The 20,168-nt window shown below is 57.6% G+C and overlaps 3 protein-coding genes across 3 annotated transcripts in view; 1 reads left to right on the plus strand and 2 right to left on the minus strand.

Moving 5' to 3' along the window:
* Positions 1-1,705: 1,705 nt before the first annotated feature.
* On the minus strand, positions 1,706-9,006 carry LOC104036063 (E3 ubiquitin-protein ligase TRIM7). Its single transcript, XM_075725331.1, has 7 exons — positions 8,494-9,006; positions 5,817-5,903; positions 5,501-5,728; positions 4,768-4,790; positions 4,309-4,424; positions 3,876-3,908; positions 1,706-3,003 (listed from the first exon to the last, which is right to left on the minus strand). Exons 1-7 carry the CDS (start codon positions 9,004-9,006, stop codon positions 2,477-2,479), a joined length of 1,527 nt encoding a protein of 508 aa, XP_075581446.1. The 3' UTR covers positions 1,706-2,476.
* Positions 9,007-13,873: 4,867 nt separating this feature from the next.
* Positions 13,874-16,703, plus strand: LOC142596240 (uncharacterized). The gene is made up of 4 exons (XM_075725326.1): positions 13,874-13,961; positions 14,122-14,220; positions 14,719-14,783; positions 14,865-16,703. Exons 1-4 carry the CDS (start codon positions 13,874-13,876, stop codon positions 16,701-16,703), a joined length of 2,091 nt encoding a protein of 696 aa, XP_075581441.1.
* A 1,336-nt stretch (positions 16,704-18,039) lies between these two features.
* Positions 18,040-20,168, minus strand: part of LOC104027533 (uncharacterized) — a 347,867-nt gene continuing 345,738 nt past the window's right edge. The window contains 1 exon segment of the mRNA XM_075725302.1: positions 18,040-19,113. Coding sequence (XP_075581417.1) covers positions 18,040-19,113 — 1,074 coding nt within the window.

Raw genomic sequence — 20,168 nt, forward strand, 5'->3', positions numbered from 1 at the left:
ACAATAAAAAAAAAAAAAAAAAAAAGGGCGATTTAGGTCAGGAAGTCAATGGTAGGTGGAGGGAATCAAGGCTGTATTGGTTTTGGCCTTGGAAACGGGCGTTATTTGATCCAGTGATGGTTCCCTGCATCCTCTAAAGACTGCTTGCCTTTTATTGAGCCTTTTTTTGGAAAGGATTGCAATATTTACGCAGCCTGGAAGGTCACCAGCTCAACAGGGTTTATCAGAAAAAAAAAAAACCATCAAACCATACAGGCATCAGTTAGAAGACGGTTTTGACACAGATAAAGCGGCTGCAGGGAGGAGGGAGCTCACCGGAGCGCCGGTGGGAATTGGGGACCCAAAATGCAGCTGGCTGTAGGAATTAGAAGTCAGGCTGTGCCCTTAAATAGCACTTGGGGGCGGGGGGAATTAAAAAAAAAAAAAGGCACATTTCAGGGGAAAAGATGGGTGTTAGAGGTGGGATTTTCCACCGTGGTTCTGGCTGCAACGAGGAGTAAATCCCTGCTGCGAAGGGGGATAAGCCAGAGCATGGCCCTGTATCCAAACTGCGTCACCGGCTATTGGCTTAAACTGATAACGAAGGAATTGACCCAAAAAAAAAAAAAAAATGGGGCTGCGAGGGGTCTGTGAGAGCTCCCAGATCAGGGATAAATAGCAGGCTCAGTGGTGCAGAGCTGCTCTGCCATGCCCTGTCTCTGCTTTCCTGCTGCGTGGTTTTTTCCCCTTCTCGGAGCAGAAATTGGGGGGGATTTCCTCGGCTGGGGGGCGGGAATAGGCACCCCTAACATCGCTCCCCCAAAACTGGGGTCACCCTCTCCCCTTACTCTGCCTCTCCAAGGGTTTATTTTGAAGGCTTTACATGTTAATTTTATTCCTTTCCCTTTTCTAGCAGCTCTCGAAGAAAACAGAGCTGTTGCCTCCATGCTTTCTGACAAAACAGTTAAAACACATCTATATATATGCAAAGGAAAGGGTGGGGAGGGTCTTAAACCCTCTTCTTTGGGCATTTAAAGAAGTCAATTTAAATTTTCATTTAAAATTACAGGTAGCCAGAGGCTTGGAGCTGGGGCCATTTTGTAGGGTTCAAAATTTGGGGTGTTTCTTGGCTTGGTGGGGCTTGGGGGCAGCACCCGTTGCTGGGTGAACCCATCGCACGCTCAGAGCCTCTGTGGAGGCCCCAAAACTCTGCTGAGCCCCACTGCGAGCAGGTTGGGGACAAGGAGAGGTGTCCCCATCTCTGTTCACCTGGGAGGAAAGGGTGGCTCAGCAGCAGTAGCATTGCTACAGGACCAAGCCTGTCCCCAGAGAGCGGCTTTTCCTTCCGCAGCCGGCACGGAGAAACATCAAATTATTGGTTTTTTAGGGCTTTTTTTTTTTTTTTTTTTGCACAGCAACTTTTATTTCCCCACTAAACAGAGTGACAGGGCAAAGAGACATAACAGCATCGCGGGATCACACGAGGGCGGGCAGGGGTTTATAAGCACGCGCGAGATCACACCTAAAACAAGACTTCCCCCTCTTTCCCCACGACACGGCCTGGGTTTCCAAACGGGAGCTACCCCCATCCACAAAGCCAACCCCCAAAAATCTGCCACACTGAGCGCACGCCCGAGAGACTCCAGGTTTGCGGCACGTCCGCAGCTCTCCCTCCAGCTACCATCCCTGCCAGCTTTTGGGTTGACCCCACCCCCCCCCCAAAAAAAATATCAGCCATCTCCCCTTTACCCGCCACCCTTCTCCCCAGCACACACTGCCTTGATTCCCGGGGCTGCGGCTCCCAGCGCTCCGCTCTACTCCGGCCCTAGGGATGCTCAGCGTTAAGGGGGGCAGGAGGGAAGCGGCGAGGGAGATCGTGGGGTTTTTGCTCTCTTAGCGCTAGCGGCAGCAAAAAGACGGGCTCGGCTCTTTCCCAAGGAGGAAAGGAAAGCGAGGATGGGGGGGGTGTGTGGGGGGTGGGGGAAGCTAAAAGGTGACCTGCAGAGCAAACGGTCTCAGAAATCAGGGGTTGGGTACAGCACCTCTCCTCCTCACGAAGGTTTTCTAGCCCTCGAGCGCTTCCCAAGGGTGCACAAAAGCAGGCGGCTTTGGCTACAGATCGATGTAGGATGGGATAACCCCCTAAGGCAGCTTTTCTCCCTGGTTACATCCCTGTCTACATGGAGCAGCCAACTTCAAACAAAACGAAACAAAAATATACGGGGTTGCTTTTACAGCAGGCCAGAGGCGGGGAAATAACCCCACGTAGAGGCTATTTAAGCAGCCACCCTCGACGGTTGATGGCCCAGAGGAAGGTTTTCAGGGTAAAGGAGACCCAAAACTTTTAAATGCAACGAAGAAAAAGTTAACCCCAAAGCCGAACAAGGGACACTCATGAGTTTCAGGGTTCTTTTTCTGAAAGCAAGGGGAAAAAAGGGGACAGGATCGGGCACTACTTGCAGGTCACCTTGGGGAGGGTTAAAGAAACTGGATGGGGTCAATTGCAAAGGGAGAGCGAGGAGCCCACATAGAAGAGCCAGAAGAAAGGAAAGATCTTTTCGGTGAAAGCGGCCGTGAAGGTGAAGATGGGAGCCATGTTATCGGCGTTGTAAAACGCCACCCACCCGCCTTCGTAGTCCAGGTACACCCCGATCTTCCTGGGCCTCTCGCACAGGGACAGGGGCGTCTCCGGGGAGGTGAAAGCCTGATACTGATCCCAATTCTTCCCCTTCCAGTTCAACCCCACCGCCCAGATCCCCTCCTCCGGAGCAAAGTCGATTTTCTCCTTCCTCCGCACCGACTCGCGGGCCGCCCCCAGGACCCAGCTCTCTCCATCTCCCACCTCCACCTCCCAGTAATGCCTCCCAGCTATGAAACCCTCCGCCGCCAGCACACAGAAGGAGTAATCGAATCTTTTGGGGTTTGCCGGCAGCTCCTGGGGAGCACTCCTGAGCCTCACGCTTCTCTTGTCCTCCGACAGCACCAGGTAGGGGTTGGCGGTGTCCGGGTCCAGAGAGAGATCACCTGGCAAGAGGGAAACACGGGCGTGAGGGTCTGCAAGCTAAGGACCCTTCTCCCACCCTCGTCGGAGCCGACCTCCAAGGGGACTCATGTTGGCTCTGCCCCAAACCAGACGAGGATGGCACCAGGCGAGTCGCCTTCAAAAGCTTTAAGCAGTCAAAGCGCGAAAAGAAACGAAGATCAGGCTCCGCTTTCTAATTAAAGCGGAGAAACAGCCAGATCTCTGCTGCAAACCCACCAACCTGCCCCATCCCAGACCCCTCCTTGCTCTGGAATAGAAATTTCTAGGCAGAAATATTTTTTCTTTTTTTTTTTTTTTTGTCACTGCTAAGTGCCAGGAGAGGAATGAGCACAAATATCCTCGTGTTTAAGGGCCGCTGTTGTCCTCAGGGGACTGTCAGGAACTAGGGCTGTCCAGCCTGAAAACCCCTCTGAGAGGGGAATATGAGAGACCACTGAAAGCAAGACAGATCTATCCTGCACCCAGGGGAGTCGGAGCCCAGCAACGGCCCTGAACTACCAGCAGCAAACGCAGAGGTTGCAAAGTCCACCTCTGAGCTAACTCAACACCCACCAGCGAGGCCAAAGGTCTCCTCACTCCAGAAGCTGATCCGCTCTGCCCGGAGAGTCCTCTTAACCCCACAGTTTCCCAACAAATTCGAGGACTGCGCCTTTTATGGCCTCTCCCAGCAGCTGGATCATTTTTTTTCCCCCCCCCTTCCCTTGGCAGCACCAGCAGTAATTTTCTCCTCTCCTGACCTCTAAGGCTAGCTCGAAGGTCTTACTGCCGAGATACCCCCCCAGGGGAAGCTGAAACTCCCAAACTAAGCCTTGCAAAAATGAAGGTCAGACTCCCAAAACCAAACTGCGCTCACCTGTGTCATTCTCCAGCTCGAACCGGAGGTTCTCTGAGGGAAGAAAAGAAAGAAATTTAGATCCCTCAGCGCACGGGGAGTCCCCAGTGCCTGCCTACGCACACGCGACCTTGCTCCCTGCCTTATGGCAAGCCACCAAACACCGCTGCTTGGGAACAACCATGGACGGCTATGTCAGGCTTCCACGCAGAAATCCAAGGGAAATGCGCTGCTTTTTATTATTTATTAAAAAAGCCAACAGGGCTTTTGATTTTTGACGAGCAGATGCTCAAGCAATAAAGAATTCTCCCAACAAGCCCAAAGGAGAAACAAGAGCACAACTGAAACCAAATCATCTTGTAAGTTGAATTTCATCTTTTAAGTTGAATTAAACATAGGGGTTATTAGGAAGCACCAACTTTAAAAAAAAGAAAAAGCCTGTTTCAGCGCTTACCCTTGAACTCCAGCAAGACCTCTTTCAGCACTGCGCTCTTCTGGGAAAAGCTCTTGAGTTTCTTCTCCAGCTCCGTGAAGCCAGCCTCCGGCTTGCAAAACATCCAGCTCTCAAAGCTGGGGAGGAGAAATAAATATTAGGTTCCCTCACAGCGATGCGGGGGGGATCTCTGTGCCTTGGCAGAGGCTCAGCCCTGAGCAGCCTGATCCAGCTTTTAAGACTGGTCCTGACAGTGCGGGTTTGGTCCCTCACCGACTGAGTTACTCTGCGGTTTCCTCTGGATGGATGCTTCCAACCCTCCCGCAAAGCCCTTGCGTGAAGGTTTGGGTTTTCCCTCAAAGGGAACACCAGGGTGTGTGGGGGGGGGTGAAGCTGGACGGGGCGTACGCCCTCGCAACACCAGCTCTGCCTCTGCTGTGAGCATCCCAGTCAACCCAGCGAGGGCTCAGGTTCACTCACCTGCTTCCAGCTGGTGCAACACCCTGCAAAGACAGTAAAAAAAAAAAAAAAAAAAAAAAAAAAAAGAAGCTGATCAGTACAAGTCTCTCTTCTACCTCAGCGCCTCCAAAATCCTCCCCAAAACTGGCCCCACGGCTGCTCTGCTAAGGGGATCAGCTCTCAGCAGCTGCTTCCAAAGCAGAGCGCAACTGGACTCATGGAGATGGCAGAATTAGTTTGTAATTACGTTTTTTTTTTCCTCCCCCTTTTTTAATGTGGGTGGGGGAAAAAACAAAATTGCATCTTTATAATAAAAGAAATTAAGAAAAATCATGATTGCCATCAAGCTGCCAAAACCACGAGGATTCAGGGCTCGCAGTGACGATGGAATGACACAAACAAAAAATGTTTGGGAGGTTTGTTTGGGTATTTCTTAGTTCTTGGTATCAAAGGGAGCCCAAGCAGCTGCACTACTACAAGGGGCCAATTTTACCCCCTGAAAGCTGTGCTAAAAATTTGGGTTCCCACCTGAAAAAGCAGCCCAGCAGCAAGTCAAAACCCCTGAGTTCTAGATGGGCCAGCTCCAGCACGGAGCTAATGGACCCAAACTGCTCCCCAGCAGAACACGTCAGCACCCTGCAGTCCCTGTAAATGGATTTTTGTCCCCAGGGATCCCAACCTCAAGCTCTCCCAGGTTTTACACCCGGCTATACCATAATCTCCAGACTCGGAGGACACATCCCAGGAGTCTCACCTGTCCAGACTGGTTTCCTGGGCCATTCTCTCCTCCCTGCTCACCCAGCAGCTTATCGAGCTGGGCAATCTCCTCGGAGAGCCGGGAGACGCTCTCATCTCTCCTCTTGACGATGTCTCTGTCTAGCTCCTCCAGACGGGACAGCAAGAGCTGCTCCTTCTCCTCCAGGAAGCCCCGGAGCTCCTTGCACTCAGCCACAATCTTCTGCCTCTCCACTTCTGTCTGCTTCTGCAAAACCCAGAGGGGAAATCCACGTGAGATCGACATCCCCAAGGCCGGGGGAGTTTTGGGGAAACCCTCACCCTGAGGCACTCACCAGCAAGTCTTCACTCTGCCTCTCCCTCTCAGCCTTGGCTTCTTCGCGCCCTTTCCTCAGGGAGCTCAAATGCTCCTGCGGCACCTCCTGGAAGGAGAAAGAGGAGATCTGTTGGGAATGCTTCCTATTTGGGATCAGGAATATGGAGGAAAGGGATGGTGGGGGATACCCTCCAATTTCATCAACTGTAATTTTTTTTTTTTTTTTTTAAACTGGAGAACACCATGAACCCAAAAAGAGGTGAGGCCATCACCGCACCATGTCCTCCCCTGCCCTGTTATCCTCAACCTTTAGTTTCAGGCATGCCAAGAAAACCAAAAAACTTTCCCCAACCAGCCCTAAAACAGCCTGAGCGGTTTGGAACCAGGTGGAGGAGGAAGAAGAACGAACAGCAAGGCAAAAAAACCCCAAACCCCAAAACCCACTAAAAATTAGAGCAAATTTCTAGCTCCCTGTAAGAGGGCAGCTGCAAGCACAAACCACTAAGTCCCACCCACGTGTAAACCCCTTCCGCCTCAGCGCCTCTCGGGATCAGCTTTCACATCCCAGCCCCGCCACGAGCCGGGGAGAACGGCCGAGGCACCCCGACATCTGCCTGAACACCCCCCCCCCGAGACGGAGGGGCAGCCGCCTCCAGGCTGCTCGTTAAGTTTATTAACAGCTTATTACTGGAAACCATCGCGCTCGTCCTCGTTTAAGTCATTTGACCGCCTAGGAAGATGGAGAGGCTCCTAGCAACACTAAACAAAAAGCAGCAGGGCTTTTGGGAGCAAGCAACAACAGATCTTTTATAAATAAAACGCAAAGCTACGGAGATTTGGCTGTTGTTAACCGGCTGTGCAAACCGGCGCTTGCTACCACGCGCCTCATGATAATGCAGAATTTAAAGCGCGAGATAAAAGCAAAGATCGGAAAAACAGGGGCACGGGTTGCAAACAGCCCCCAAGGCACAACAACCGGTTGTTAAAAATGCATAAAAGCAGATTAACGAGGGGAAGAAAAAAAAAAAACAAACCCACAAGAGAGCAACAGCCAGAGCAGCATTCAATGGTGGACCTGCCTAAAGACGCTGCGGTCCTAAAAAAGGACAAGATCCCAAATTTCTGGGTGGGGGGGACGCCTCCAACTCAAGCTCCATCTTCCCACTAAGAGCAACCACCACCACCAAAGATGGCAAGGATGGCGCAACCGGGCACCTGCAGCAATTTCAGTACAAAATTCAATATAAAAGCCTTTGGTGCCACCTGCCTCGACATCGGTAATTGCAAGAATTAATATGCGGCGGTTAACGATCACGCAATCCCCTTCCCCGATCCACCGTGATGCCCCGGTTGCGCCTGTGCCACCCTCCTCCTCCTCCTCCCGCCGCTGCGCAGTAAACATCCGCTCCCTGTCCGGCATCTTGGTTTTCTTCCACCCCGCCGGAGAAACGAGGCCTGGCTGCTGGGGGTCAGGCCACCGTGCTCAGGCGCCTCTTAATTATTAATAATTATTTCCACCGGGGAGCCCCCCTGCAAGCTGTGGGTCTCCCCTTCATCGCCACGGCGTTTTCGGCGGAGATTGAATGCCGCCAAAGGCCGGGCTCTGTATTCACTCTGCGTCACGTTGCTCAACCACCCCGTGCTGGGTTTTGGTTTTTTTTTTTGGGGGGGGGGGAAATCACTCCTGGGGTGTTCCTGCTCCACTTTAACCCCAGATTGTGCTCGCTGCTAAAAAAATAAGCTCCCCCCACCCCCAGGAGCCAGGCTCCATGCTGCCTCCGGAACATTTCTGCCCAGGGAAGTGGGAGCTGAGGATTTTGGGGTGCCTGATGGTATTTTGCACACTCACACCCGCACAAAGGTGACCTCAGGGATTCCCATACCAGCTCAGTGTTACTTCACGCAGGAGACCAAACTGGCCGACACCTCCCCCCTCCCAGTATCTTCCCAGTTAAACCCAGCTCCATTTTGCACAGGGGATAGTCCCCCATCCTGCCCTAGTGCATGGGGTCAGCCCCCACCTCAGGGTGTCCCCATTTAGGGGGGGTGGGGGGGGAATTTGAGACCCTACTGCACCCCATATCCCACCCCGCTGTATGGAGGAACACCCACCTCGGAAGAGAGTCCCCTGTGGGGCCCCATTCTGCACCCCACACCCTGAGGGGACCCCACTATGCTCGCTGCACCCCAGGTACATATAAATAGGGGGGGTACACATCAGGGGGGGGTTCCCTATGGCACCTTACACCCTGCGGGCAGTGGGTCACCAGTGGGTATAAGGTGGGGGGGCCCCTATTGCACCCCAAAGGTGCATCGCCTGCCGTGGGGAGGGGGTTCCCCGGTGCACTCCCTTAATGCACCCCCAAATCGGGGTGGGGAGTGTCCCTGGTGCTCTCCCTTCGCAGAAAGGATTTTTATTGCATCGCGCATCCTTGGGGGTGGTCTCCTGCACCCCAGAAGGGCTCCCCGGGGGATGTCCTCATTGCACCCCAACATCCCGGGGGGGTTCCAGTATTGTCCCTCCTTGGGGGGGGTCCCCACTGCCCCCGACCTGGGCTCCCGGTGCACTGCCACCCCCGGGACGGGGGGGGTCCCTACTGAACGCCCTCAATCCAGGGGGTGTCCTTAGCGCACCCGGTGCGTGCTCCCCAGCTCCCCACCTCCCCCCGGGGCCCCGCCGCCCCCCAGCCGCTGACCTCCGCGGCGTGGGCCGCCTCCTCGGCGGGCAGCACGGTGTGGGTGCGGTGCTCCCGGGAAAGGTGGCAGACAACGCAGACGGCGCGACGATCCTGCACGCAGTAAAGCCGCAACGGTTCGCCGTGGCGAGGGCAACGCGGCGGCCCCGGCGGGCCGGGCGGAGCGGCGGCGGGCAGAGGCGGGGCGGGGGCAGGAGGCCCCGGCGGCGGTTCAGCGGGGCCCGGCGGCAGCCCCAGCTGACGGACGATGTGGACGATGTTACCGAGAGAACGGTTAGGGCGGAAAAGCCGTTGCGGCACCGGCTCCCGGCACTGCGGGCAGCAAAGCCGCCGCGCCGAGTCCTCCCAGCACTGGGTCACGCAGGCGCGGCAGAAGTTATGCCCGCACTCGGCTACCAGCACCGGGTCGTTGAAGTACTCCAGGCACACCGGGCACGTCAATTCGTCCTGCAGGCTGCGGGCCGCGCTGCAGGGAGCGGGCGGTACGGCGGGGGGAGCAGGCGGTGCCTCCATGCCGGCTCCCCGGCTGCGCTGGGCTCCGCGATCCGCTCCGCGCCGCTCCGCCGCCCGTCTGCCGGCCGGGAGGGGCGGGGCCGCGCCTGCGCGGGGCGGAGGGGGCGGGGCCGCGCCTGCGCGGGGCGGAGGGGGGCGTGGGTCGCGCCTGCGCAGGGCGAAGAGGGCGTGGCCGCGCCTGCGCGGAGAGGGGCGGGGAGTGAGGGCGCCGGCTTCTTTCCCCCCGCGGGGGGGCGCACTGCGCATGCGCGGCCAGGCGGGGGCGGGGCCTGTAGGCCTGCCCGGGGGGGGGCTGTAGGGAGCGGGGGGGGGGGTGTCCCTATAGGGAGCCCGAGTGTCCCTATAGGGAGCCCCGATGGTCCTTATAGGGTCCTTATAGGATGTTGGGGAGGGGGGGAGAACGCATCTCGGTCCCTATAGGTTGCTGGGGGGAGGTCTGCGTCCCTATAGTTGCTGTGGGGGGAAGCCCTGATGGTCCTTATAGGGTCCTCATAGGATGTTGGGGGGATGCATTGGTGCCTATAGGGTCCTGGGGGGGTTTGTGCCCCTGTAGGGTGCTGGGGAAGCCCGGATGTCAGGGTGCTTATAGGATGTTGGAGTTGGATGCATCTGTGCCTATAGGGTGCTGGGATGGGGTCCGTATAGGCTGTTGGGGTGGGGGGGGAGAACACATCTTGGTCCGTATAGGGTGCCAGGGGGAGGTCTGTGTCCCTATAGGTTGCTGGGGGGGGAGGGAAGCCCCGATGGTCCTTACAGGATGTTGGGGGGGATGCATCGGTGCCTATAGGGTGCTGGGGGTGGGGTCCCAGCCCCACAGAGCACCCCCGGGACCTGCTGTGGGGCATCGCCTCTCCACAGCGGGCAGCAGCCCCACGGAGCATCCCTACATCCGTGGAGCTCCATAATCCCAAGAGTTCCCTGCAAATAAACTTTAAATACGCATTCATTTATCCACATCTCCTCAGCCTGTCTCTATTAAACAGAAACTATTCAATCACGTTATCAATAACCGCTAAAAACGACCTTCTGAACGTCTCAAGTTTTGACAACAAAATGTCTTCGTTAGGCTGAACGTGGGCAATCTATTTGAATTTTTCTTAATTATTCCTCTAACAGTCGGGGCTGTCCCCCTACCCTGCTGAAACATCCTCCCATTTTTCATCCTTCTCCCCTTGGTTTTCACCACCGGGCCGGAGCGAAGGGACGTTTCTGGGGGTGCCCCTAAATCAGGTTAATTCATCCCAACGCCAGCAAGGTGCCAGGGTTGGGGTGCCAAAGGCACCAGGGTGCGGGGAGCATCCTGGGGGGTGGATGTGGGTGCTTGGAAACCCACCCCAACAACCCCTGCAGTGTTTAATTCATTTAAATTGCAGCTTCACGACCATAATTAAGCCTTAATGGCACTATCAGCCACTGAGTGGTTTGCCTGGCTTTGCTTTTTATCATTTTTAAACCATTTTTTGTTAACAAAAGGAGACGCCAGGCAGGTTTGGAGCTGCCCTGAGTCACAGCAGACCCTCAAGGCAACCTGTTTTGCCTCAAAATTAGTGCTTTTTGTGGAAAGGGGCACATTTTTGCCCCAGGCTCACTCACCCATCACCCAGCAGCCAGGTTTTCCAGCGTAAAGGATTAAATATTGCGAAAAAGAAGGTGGAGGAGCTTCCTGTGGACTTTTTTCCCCTTCAGAAATCCATTTGGGGGGGATGGCAGCCACTGAACTGGGGTTTTGTGGCGTGAAGGTGGGAGGATTTTTTGGGGCTGGTTTTCACAGCATCGGCCTCTCTGCCACATCACCACCGGTGTCACAGATCAGGTCGATGGACGTGAATTCAGGGAAAAATAACCCCAAACCTCCCTGCAACCATGCAATAGCCCTGCCCCAGATTTATATTCCCTACCAGGAGCATCCCTCTTGCTGTGGGAGAAGTGTGAGGCAGATGGAGGATGTGATGCCGCGATTTGTCTGCTTTTCTTTAAATTTTCCTCACTGTTTCTGGTGAAATTTGCTTTGGGGAGGAAATATTTGCAGGAGACGTTACTATTGGGATGGGAAGGGGTGAAACTGGGGTGAAAAATCATTAATTCGGGGCCTGCGGGTCGGGATCGCCTCAGAGGGGAGGTGCCCACTTCCAAAATGGCGGCCTGTGCCCGCTTCCAAAATGGCGACCCCTGCCCTCTTCCAAAATGGCAGCCTCGCCCTCAGGCAAGGCGAGAGGGAAGATGGCTGCGGCCTCCTCCGCAGCGTGGGGTGGTCGGGGCAAGCGGGGCGAGATGGCCGCGGCCTTCCCCTTGCTGCCAGGACGGCCCTGCTCAAGATGGCCCCTGGGCGAATGAAGCCTTGGGATCCATCTTGGGTGAGGGCAGCCAGCCGGCGTTGCCACGGCAACGGGCCCTGTCAGGGGACAAAGCCCCCCCAGAAGGGCTGCTGTGGTTCGGGGGGGGGATGGGGCCATTTTTGAGGCATCTGTGAGCCCCAAAACCCCTCATGGGGCTCTTAAACATGTTTGGGCCGTGCTCCTTGCTGGCCCGACATCCCTGACATGCAGGCAGCCACCCCTGTTGACAGAAAACCCCCCTTTTAACCCCAAAACCAGACCCTTTCCCTGCTGTAAAGAATCAGGACAGCTACCGCAACGTGAGGATTTCTGCAGACCAGCAGCGCCGTCCCCTCAGTCCACGCTCGCTAAAACATCCCCCAGTACCCTCCCCCGGCTCCAAATTTGGGGGGTTTGGCCCCAAAGTGCTCCCTAATGGGTTTATCACCAATAAATTTATGGGGTTGTGCTTCCGGCCAGCAGCAAGGAGCTCCACTGCCGCAGCCCTCCGTGAGGAAAATGCCTCTCGGCCGCACGTCCCCACGGAGGGGCAGGCGAACGCCCAAACTCTCCTTTTTTCCACATTTTGAGGAAAAAAACACCTCACCGGTGAGCATTTTTCACTTTGCAAGGTGTTTTGAGGTGTTTTTTTTTTTTTTAATTTCCGCCCAGGGACAACGTTGCTATTGCCGCCAGAGGGCCCTGGCAATTGTGCAGAGCTCTTTTCTCCCCTCTCTTTTTTCTTTCCTCCCATTTTTTTTTTTAATTCCTTCCTTCCTTCCTTTTTTTTTTTTTTTTCTTTTTTTTTTTTTAACTCTTATTGCTCGGGCTATCAGAGGGACCAGGCTTCCCTGGTCACACCGCGGCCACCGCACGGTGCTGACCCGATCCCTGTGGCCCTCGCATCCCTGGGACACACACAGAACCCCTCGCTAACCCCCTACCCCATTTTTTTGGGGGGAAAAAGGGGCTTTCTGGGGGGAAAAAGGGTGGGGGGGCATCTCCAGGCTTTGCCGACAGCACCTCCCGAGCCGGAGACTGCAGGTAATGGGGAGGTTTGGTCTTTGGATGCGGAGAGGGAGCGGAAAATGGCTCCCTTTTTTTTTTTCCATCTCCTTCCTTTCTCCCTCCATCCTTCCCTTCCTCTCTCCTCCTGTCCCCTCTGGCTCTCCTCCCCAGGGTGCCCACACATACATCAGCCTTAAACTCGGTGCCCGGATGCTCTCCATCCCTGGGGAGGGGGAAAAACCGATAATAAAAAAAACCCCAAAATTAAAAACCCACCAAAAACCCAGCCCCGTTGTCTTTCTGCAGGCGTCCGTCCCTCCCCCCTCGCTTCATTCGGGTGGGTGGGTTTCATTTTTGGATGGGCTGATGGGGGGGCCGGGAGCAGAGGTGTCTGCGAGGGTGTGCGGTATTGACCCCTTTATTTTTATTTTTTTAAGCAGGATGGCAAACTACCGGGGAATAAATGAAGCTGGCTGAGATGCTGGTGGGGGCTTAAAAAAAAAAACCAAAACCAAAAACAAAAACAGCCAAAAATTGCAGGAGGGATCTGCAGTCCGTGCTTGAAATCACCCTTTTATTCCTGGCATCAGTAAGTCGGCAGCAACCTTCTGCAAATCCACCTTTTCCCAACCTACCTCCTCCATCCTCTGCGCTTGTAACAGCTCTGCTGCTAGGAAAAAAGAAAAATAAATCAACCCACGCATTGGGATCCTAATACGCCCGCTGCTCACAGAGGAGGATGAGGAAAGGGTCGGGGGAGTGGTGGTAATTTGCTTTTAAATGATTTTTGCAAAGGAGAGCACCAAACCCTCTTCCTACAGCTGGGAAAACTCATGTTTTCCCCCAAGTACAGGCTCTGAGCACTGGAGATTTGCGTAGAGAAATAAGTGGGTGATTTATCCTCTTTGAGAAGGAGGAGCGATTGCTGTGGGGTTTTCTGGGGGCGGTTCTGGAAAATTTGGGACAGGACTCTCCAGGAAGGTGAAGGATCCTGTGGACGAGCAGCCAGGGTTTGGTGCAGTAGGAATTAGCTGTTAGATAAAATCAGGGTGAAAATGAATTTTAGGGTAAGGATCTCTCAGCAGAGTGTTGTCTGCAGGTTACAGAAACGTGTTCTTCATGGGCTGGGTTTTATCTCTTTTTTTTTTTTTTAAGGAATCATGCTGTCTGCGTTTCCGTTTTCCCCTTCTGCTTCCTCCTTCCCATTAACTTTTGGGGGGAAAAAAAAAAAGAATTGTTCAGCCAGATTTGATAGAGGCAGAGGGTATAAAGTTCCAGCAGGATTTGGGAAAATACGTAGCGGGGTAAAGGATGGAGGTATTTATTAGCTGCCTGTCCCTGTTTTGTGATTCGTCTTATCAGCTTATTAGAGAATAATAATCTATTAGATTATTAGAGAATTGACAGGATAATAAAATAGAGGGTTTTGCATGAAAAGTCCAACCGACGGATGCAAATCCATAGGATGACAGCTGGCGGGGGGACACGGGGCTCTGCTTACGGGGGGTTACCTCCTTCTTTCAGGGGGTCTGGTGGCACCAGCCATGGAGCCGTACGTGCTGCTGGACCCGCGACAGAGAGCGCTGTATCGCGACGTGATGCAGGAGAGCTACGAGACGTTGATGGCGCTGGGTGAGGAGCCTACCCCTCCCACGGGAGAAAATTTGGGGTGGATGGAGGATCCGGCTTGCTGGATCCTCACGTCTTTGTGCAAGGGGTGCTGGGGTTGGGGGGCTGCTGGGGAGGGCAGACCCTCCTGATCCATGTTGCTCATCTCCCCTCTCTTTTCCAGAATTCCCCGTTTCCAAGCCCGATCTGCTGTCCCGCCTGGACCACGGGGATGAACCTACAGCCCTAGATCTCCACGTGCCCAGGGACACCCCAGCTGCAGGTGAGCCTCCGATTGTGCCTCCACCACAGCAGGGAAAAAGCCTGGGTTTGGCTCCTGCAAGTGTGAAGGGCTTCCCCCGCTGCCAACCTCTCCCCAAAATGGGCAAACCCCCACCGTAACCGGCTGCCACCGTACTCCAGGCTGCAAGCCCTGCTTTGGCCGTGGCATGGAAGAAAGATGCTGGGGAGGAGAGGCTGTAATGCCAGAGGGATGTCCTGGCCAAAATGGAAATGCTGGACCCCCTTCCTAGACAGCCGCATTTCTGGAGTGGTCCACGGAGGTGCAGTGGAGGTGGTGGTGGATTAATTACCGTGTCCTTGTTGGTGGTGGAGAGGAGCAATGGGGGTTGGAGATGCCTCTGTGAAAGGTGCTTACCTGGAAGAGTGTTTGAAATAAAAAAAGGAGGGGGAATCGCTCCTTGCTCTCCTTTTCCTACCACCTTCCCAGCCCTGGGAGAGAGACGATGTCTCCTGCCTGGGTTGTGTCTGTGCCCCACAGAGGATGGAGCGGGAGCAGAGCAGGAACCCCCTCGAGAAGAAGCTGTTGAGAAAGAGCCCGAAGCGGTGAAACCTGCAAGCGAGGAGCATCCTTCGAGCCCTGCCGAGGCCGGGGCGAAGGCGAGCAGGAGCGGGGGGCTGGGGGAGACGGCCACGCACCCCAGCGAGAGCCAGCCCGGCAACACGTGCGGTGAGTGCGGGAAGAGCTTCAGCCACAAGTCAGCCCTGGTGAAACACCAGAAGATCCACACCGGCGACCGCCCTCACGAATGCCCTGACTGCGGCAAGTGCTTCATCCAACGCTCGGACCTCACCATCCATCAGCGGGTCCATACGGGTGAGCGGCCCTACGCCTGCCCCGACTGCGGGCGCCGCTTCAGCGTCAGCTCCTCCTTGCTCACCCACCAGCGTACCCACGCGCCCGGTGGGGAGAAACCCAACCGCTGCCCCCAGTGCGGCCGCAGCTTCGCCGATCCGGGGGCTCTTGACCGGCACCAGAAAAGCCACCTGGGTGGGAAACCCTATGAATGTGGGGTGTGCGGGAAAGCCTTCGCCTGGAGCTCGCACCTCGAGCGGCATCGGCGCATCCACACCGGTGAGAAGCCCTTCCAGTGCGCCGAATGCGGGCGAGCCTTCGCCTGGAGCTCCCACCTCGACCGCCACATGCGCACCCACGCTGCCGCCGCCGCCTCTGAGGATGAGGAGGACGGGGAGACGGAGGAAGAGCCCCCACCACCCCCCCAGAAATGCGCCGACTGCGGCAAGCGCCTCAACCACCAAACGGACCCCCAGCGCTTCAAGCACAAGGGCACCCAGACGCTGCCGGCCGGTGCCGAACCCGCTGGCAGCCCCCCGCGGCCCTACCGCTGCGAGCAGTGCGGCAAATGCTTCGGCCAGAGCTCCAACCTCCTCAAACACCAGCGCGTCCACACCGGCGAGCGGCCGTACCCCTGCCCGGATTGCAAACGCTGCTTCCGTTGGGGCTCAGCCCTGGCCAAGCACCGGCGCACCCACGCCCGGCAGCAGCAAGCTGGCAACGCCGCCAAAGCCGCGCCGGCAGCCACTGAGGAAGCCGGCGCCGGAGGAGGCGGCAAACCTTACCCATGCGGGGCGTGCGGCAAGAGTTTTGGCTGGGTCTCGCACCTGGAGCGCCATCGCCGCATCCACACCGGTGAGAAGCCCTTCCGCTGCGGGGAGTGTGGACGGGCGTTCGCCGTCAGCTCCCACCTGGAACGGCACCGCCGGGTACACACCGGCGAGCGGCCCTACCGCTGCGGCGAGTGCGGGAAGAGTTTTGCTGTCAGCTCCACCTTGCTGGCTCATCGCCGCACCCATGCCGCCCAGCCGGGCCGGCCCCACGCCTGCCCCGAGTGTGGCAAAGGTTTTAGCACACCGGCCAGCTTGGAGCGGCACCGGCGGCTTCACCGGGGCGAGAAACCCTACCAGTGCGGCGTCTGCGGCAAAGGCTTTGCCTGGAGCTCCCACTATGACCGGCACCGGCTCACCCACACTGGCGAAAAACCCTTCTCCTGCGCCCACTGCGGCAAATGCTTCGGCCGCAGCTCCCACCGTAACCGGCACCAGCGTGCCCACATGCAAGGCGGCCCGGAGAAGCGGCACGTCTGTCCCGAATGCGGCAAAGCCTTTGGCCTCGGCACGGCCCTGGCAGCTCACCAGCGACTGCATGCCGCTGCCACCGGCACCGGGGGCCGCAGCCCCGTCTCCTTGCTGCCGCCTGCGTGGTGGGAGGGCGAGAGGCGAGGGGGGACGCCCTCCGAGCTCTGGCCCGAAGAGCCCGGCTCCGTTTTCCAGCAGCACCCCGTGCCTTCCTCCTCCTCTTCCTCCTCTGCAGCCCCCAGGGGCTGGGCTGCCAAGGCTCTCCTGCCCCCCACCATGGCATGGAGGCCTGGGGAGGGGGACACCCTGCAAAACGACGCCTCTGCTCCCCAAGAGCCCTGGGCTTCCCTGCCTCCCCCCAGTTCCTGAGATGGGGCCGGGGGGAGTTGGGGGGGGGTGCTCAGAGCCACCCTCCGCTTTTGGGGACACCCCCTAGCTGAGGCGGGAGGCTGGCCTGTCCCCCCCTCCCTGGCACAGGGTAGGAAGGGGCTGTTTCAGCAGATGGGGGGAGCCCAGGATCCCCTGGGGTGGGAGTCGGGATAGGGAAGCTGGGGGGGAAGCGGTGGTGGGAAGGGGGCACGGGGAGGGCGAGCGGTGCGTGCTGGGGGATAGCAACCAGCGTAAGGGGTTTTGCGGGGGGGGGAGACCGGGAGAGGAGGGACGGGGGAGGCTGGGGGTGGATTTGGGGAGGGCTGGGTGATAATTTAGGGCGGTGGGGAGACGACACGTCTCCCTCTAACCCTCCTCATCCTCTACCCCGCTGTTATCAGGGGGCAGAAGGGTGGTGACACAGCTTGGGCGTATGGGAGGGGACCCATGGGTTAAAATCACCCAGGGAACCCCCTGCCACAGGGGGCTTTTGGGGGCAAACGGCTCGGAAAAGAAGCCACGGGGACCTGCACATCAGTCAGCAGCTCCACTGCTTCCTTGCTGGGACCCCCCCCACGCTGCTTGGGTCGTGCCGAGGGCGGTTTGGGATGCGCCAGGCCGGGAATTTGGCAAGGGCGGAGAGGCCGGGGGTTTCCTCGGCTTGGGTTAGCAGGTAATAAAGTAGAAGGTAGTTCCGCAAAAAAGAAAAAAACCCCTCTCTGCCTGTCTCCGCGTGGTTTTGTCTTTGGAGAGGGAGAAGATGCTCGCGGTGTTTCCTACCAGGAGCAGGGAAAAACGACGGAGTCTGGGGTGGGTGTGCAAGGAGAGCCAGACACAGGCGGCTGCGGGGCACGGGACTCCCTTTTTATTCCTCGCCCCATGCCGGCGCTTCCCACCGCCGAGCCCACCGCACCCTCAGCATCTCGCCCTCTCCATCGGCGCAACGCAGCATCCCCTTCTCCAGCCTGCCGGCAGCAAGGAGCAGGCAAAAATGACACCGTGTTTTGGCCCAAGAACCAGCCCCGGGTCACCCCCCAACCTTTCCCGGTAGGGAAGAGCACTGTTTCCCTCGGGAAGAGGTCCCTCTCCCCTGAGTCGTCCCTTTCCGGGGTCCCCTTCGTGGCAGGGTGCAGGCACCCATTGCTGCTGGGAGACATCAGGAAAGATAAATCCCGCCCTGATGCCTCGCTGGAGCAGCCCCATCACCCACCCCGGTGCCACCCTCCGCCCCTTAAATGTCACTTGGTGTCCTTCGATTTGTCCCCAAGCCGAGTTTTCCCTTGGGCACGATCCTCCCGCCCCATCCATCGCACCGCTGCGGAGGGGTCTCGGTCCTTCAGGGCTCCTCGCCGCTGCAGGCTCCGGGTGGCTTCACCAGCCCCACGGCGCTATGGGGCTTCTCCCCCACCAGCCGGGTCCTGGAGGGGGGCAGCGGTTGGGGGGCGAGGGGGAAAGCGGCCTTGGGGAGGTGGCTACGGCGGTGTTTGGTGAGGTGGGAGCTCTGGCTGAAGGCTTCGCCGCACTCGGGGCACTCGTAGGGCTTCTCGCCGGTGTGGACGCGGCGATGCCGCTCGAGGTGGGACGCCCAAGCGAAGCCCTTGCCGCACTCGCCGCAGGTGTAGCTCTTCTGGGCGGCGTGGCCCCGCTGATGGGCGAGGAAAGGGGGAGCCTCGCCGAAACGTTTGCCGCAGTCGCCGCATTTGTAGGGCCGGTCGGGGGAGTGGGTTTTGCGGTGCTGGAGGAGGTGGGCTTTTTGGGCGAAGCGCTCGCCGCAGCTGCCGCAAGGAAAGGGGCGTTCACCCGTATGCACCCGCCGGTGCCGCTCCAAGTGGGATGCCCAGACGAAGCCCTTCCCGCAATCGGCGCAACGGTGGGCACGCTCCCGCCGGTGACACCGCTGATGCCGCGCCAGCGCCGGCCCAGCTCGGAAAAGCTTGCCGCAGTCGCCGCAACGCAGGGCTTTCTTGCCCAGGTGGGTGCGGCGGTGACGGGCCAGGTCGGAGCTCTGGCAGAAGGTCTTGCCGCAAGCCGGGCAGCGGTGGGGCCGCTCGCCGGTGTGGCTGCGGCGGTGCTTGGCGAGGTGCGAGCCTTGGCTGAAGGCTTCGCCGCACTCGGCGCAGCGATAGGGCTTCTCGCCGGTGTGCACCCGCTGATGCCGGGCGAGGTGGGACGCCCAAACGAAGCCCTTGCCGCAGTCGCCGCACTTGTGGGGTTTTTCGGCGGCGTGGCCCCGGCCGTGGGCTGCCAGCTCAGCAGCGCCGGCGAAGCGCTTGCCGCAGTCGCCGCACTTGTGCGGCCGGTCGCTGGCGTGGGTACGGCGATGCTGGAGGAGGTGGGAGCTCTGGCTGTAAGTCTCGCCACACTCGGGGCAGCCGAAAGGCCGCTCACCGGTGTGCACCCGCCGGTGCCGCTCCAAGTGCGAAGCCCACGGAAAGCTCTTGCCGCAGTCGGCGCAGCTGAACGGTCGCTCCCGTGCCGATCCCTTGCTGGCCGCCCCACGGAGGGGTTTGGCACAGTCCAGTTTGGGGACCGCCGCGGCTTTGGGCATCTTGGCAGTGCCATGTGGCACAGCTTTATCCGGGCGCTTCGTTTTCCGCCTGTTCGAGCCAAGGGTCTTCTCTCTTTCCGGGCTGCGGGATGAGCGTGCTTCGAGCTCCTCGCAGCTCTCCTCCACCACTCCTTCCTCCGCTGCTTTTTCACTCACCAGCCCCTGTGCTGCTGGGGAGATGGGAAAAGGAGAAAAAAGGGAGAGCGTGGCCTCGACCGGAGCATGGGGGTGGCATTTAAATCGATGGAGCGGGAATGGGACTTCCATAAAAAACCTGATCTCCCAGAGAGAAGGAAGAGAGACGCGATGGGAGACCTGATCCCGGTTTAAACTGGGAATGCAGAAATACTGAGCACGCCTCATTGCCCATATTTCCAATTAAAAAAATATATGCAGAGAGATCAATAACATTTTCCTGCAGAACATTTGAGGAGAGGGCTGGGATTTGGGGAAATCCCCCTTGAAACCTGCCTGGATTCTTCCTCCCCTCTTCCCATCCCGCCTGCAATTCCTTTGCTTCCCTGCCAGAGACAGGAAAAAAAAAGAGGAAGGAAAAAAGGGGGGGATGTTCAAGAAGGAAAGAGGATTTCTTTTTCTGTTTGCTTACCGAGGGACATCAGCGTTTCGTAGCTCTCCTGCATCACATCCCGGTACAGGGCCTTCTGCCGTGGGTCCAGCATCACCCACGGCTCCATGGTGGGGAGAGGCACAGGCAGCCGGGATGACGAGGGTTTCTCCCCCTGATCCTTGCTCAGGGCTCCTCAAAATCCCCTGTGGGGAAGAGAAATCCCTTGAAATGAAGGAAATCCCCCGTGGAGCGCTTCTTGCTTGGGTTTTGATGCTTTTTCTGGGGGTGCCTTGAGCAATGTTGGTTTTTTTTTTCTCCATGGGTTGCAGCACACGGACAGTCCCTCTGT

The sequence above is a fragment of the Pelecanus crispus genome, chromosome 29 (genome assembly GCF_030463565.1).
Source record: "Pelecanus crispus isolate bPelCri1 chromosome 29, bPelCri1.pri, whole genome shotgun sequence".
In the NCBI taxonomy this organism is placed as follows: domain Eukaryota; kingdom Metazoa; phylum Chordata; class Aves; order Pelecaniformes; family Pelecanidae; genus Pelecanus; species Pelecanus crispus.

What these genes read in the sequence shown, in the direction of transcription:
- LOC104036063 (XM_075725331.1), bottom strand. Translation starts at nt 9,006, where the DNA reads ATGGAGGCACCGCCTGCTCCCCCCGCCGTACCGCCCGCTCCCTGCAGC. An exon ending in GGCAGAGTGAAGACTTGCTG is followed by an intron (nt 5,729 to 5,816) that starts GTGAGTGCCTCA and finishes TGGGTTTTGCAG; the next exon opens with AAGCAGACAGAAGTGGAGAG. An exon ending in CAGGAAACCAGTCTGGACAG is followed by an intron (nt 4,791 to 5,500) that starts GTGAGACTCCTG and finishes CTGTCTTTGCAG; the next exon opens with GGTGTTGCACCAGCTGGAAG.
- LOC142596240 (XM_075725326.1), top strand. Translation starts at nt 13,874, where the DNA reads ATGGAGCCGTACGTGCTGCTGGACCCGCGACAGAGAGCGCTGTATCGC. An exon ending in CGAGACGTTGATGGCGCTGG is followed by an intron (nt 13,962 to 14,121) that starts GTGAGGAGCCTA and finishes TCTCTTTTCCAG; the next exon opens with AATTCCCCGTTTCCAAGCCC. An exon ending in CAGGGACACCCCAGCTGCAG is followed by an intron (nt 14,221 to 14,718) that starts GTGAGCCTCCGA and finishes TGTGCCCCACAG; the next exon opens with AGGATGGAGCGGGAGCAGAG.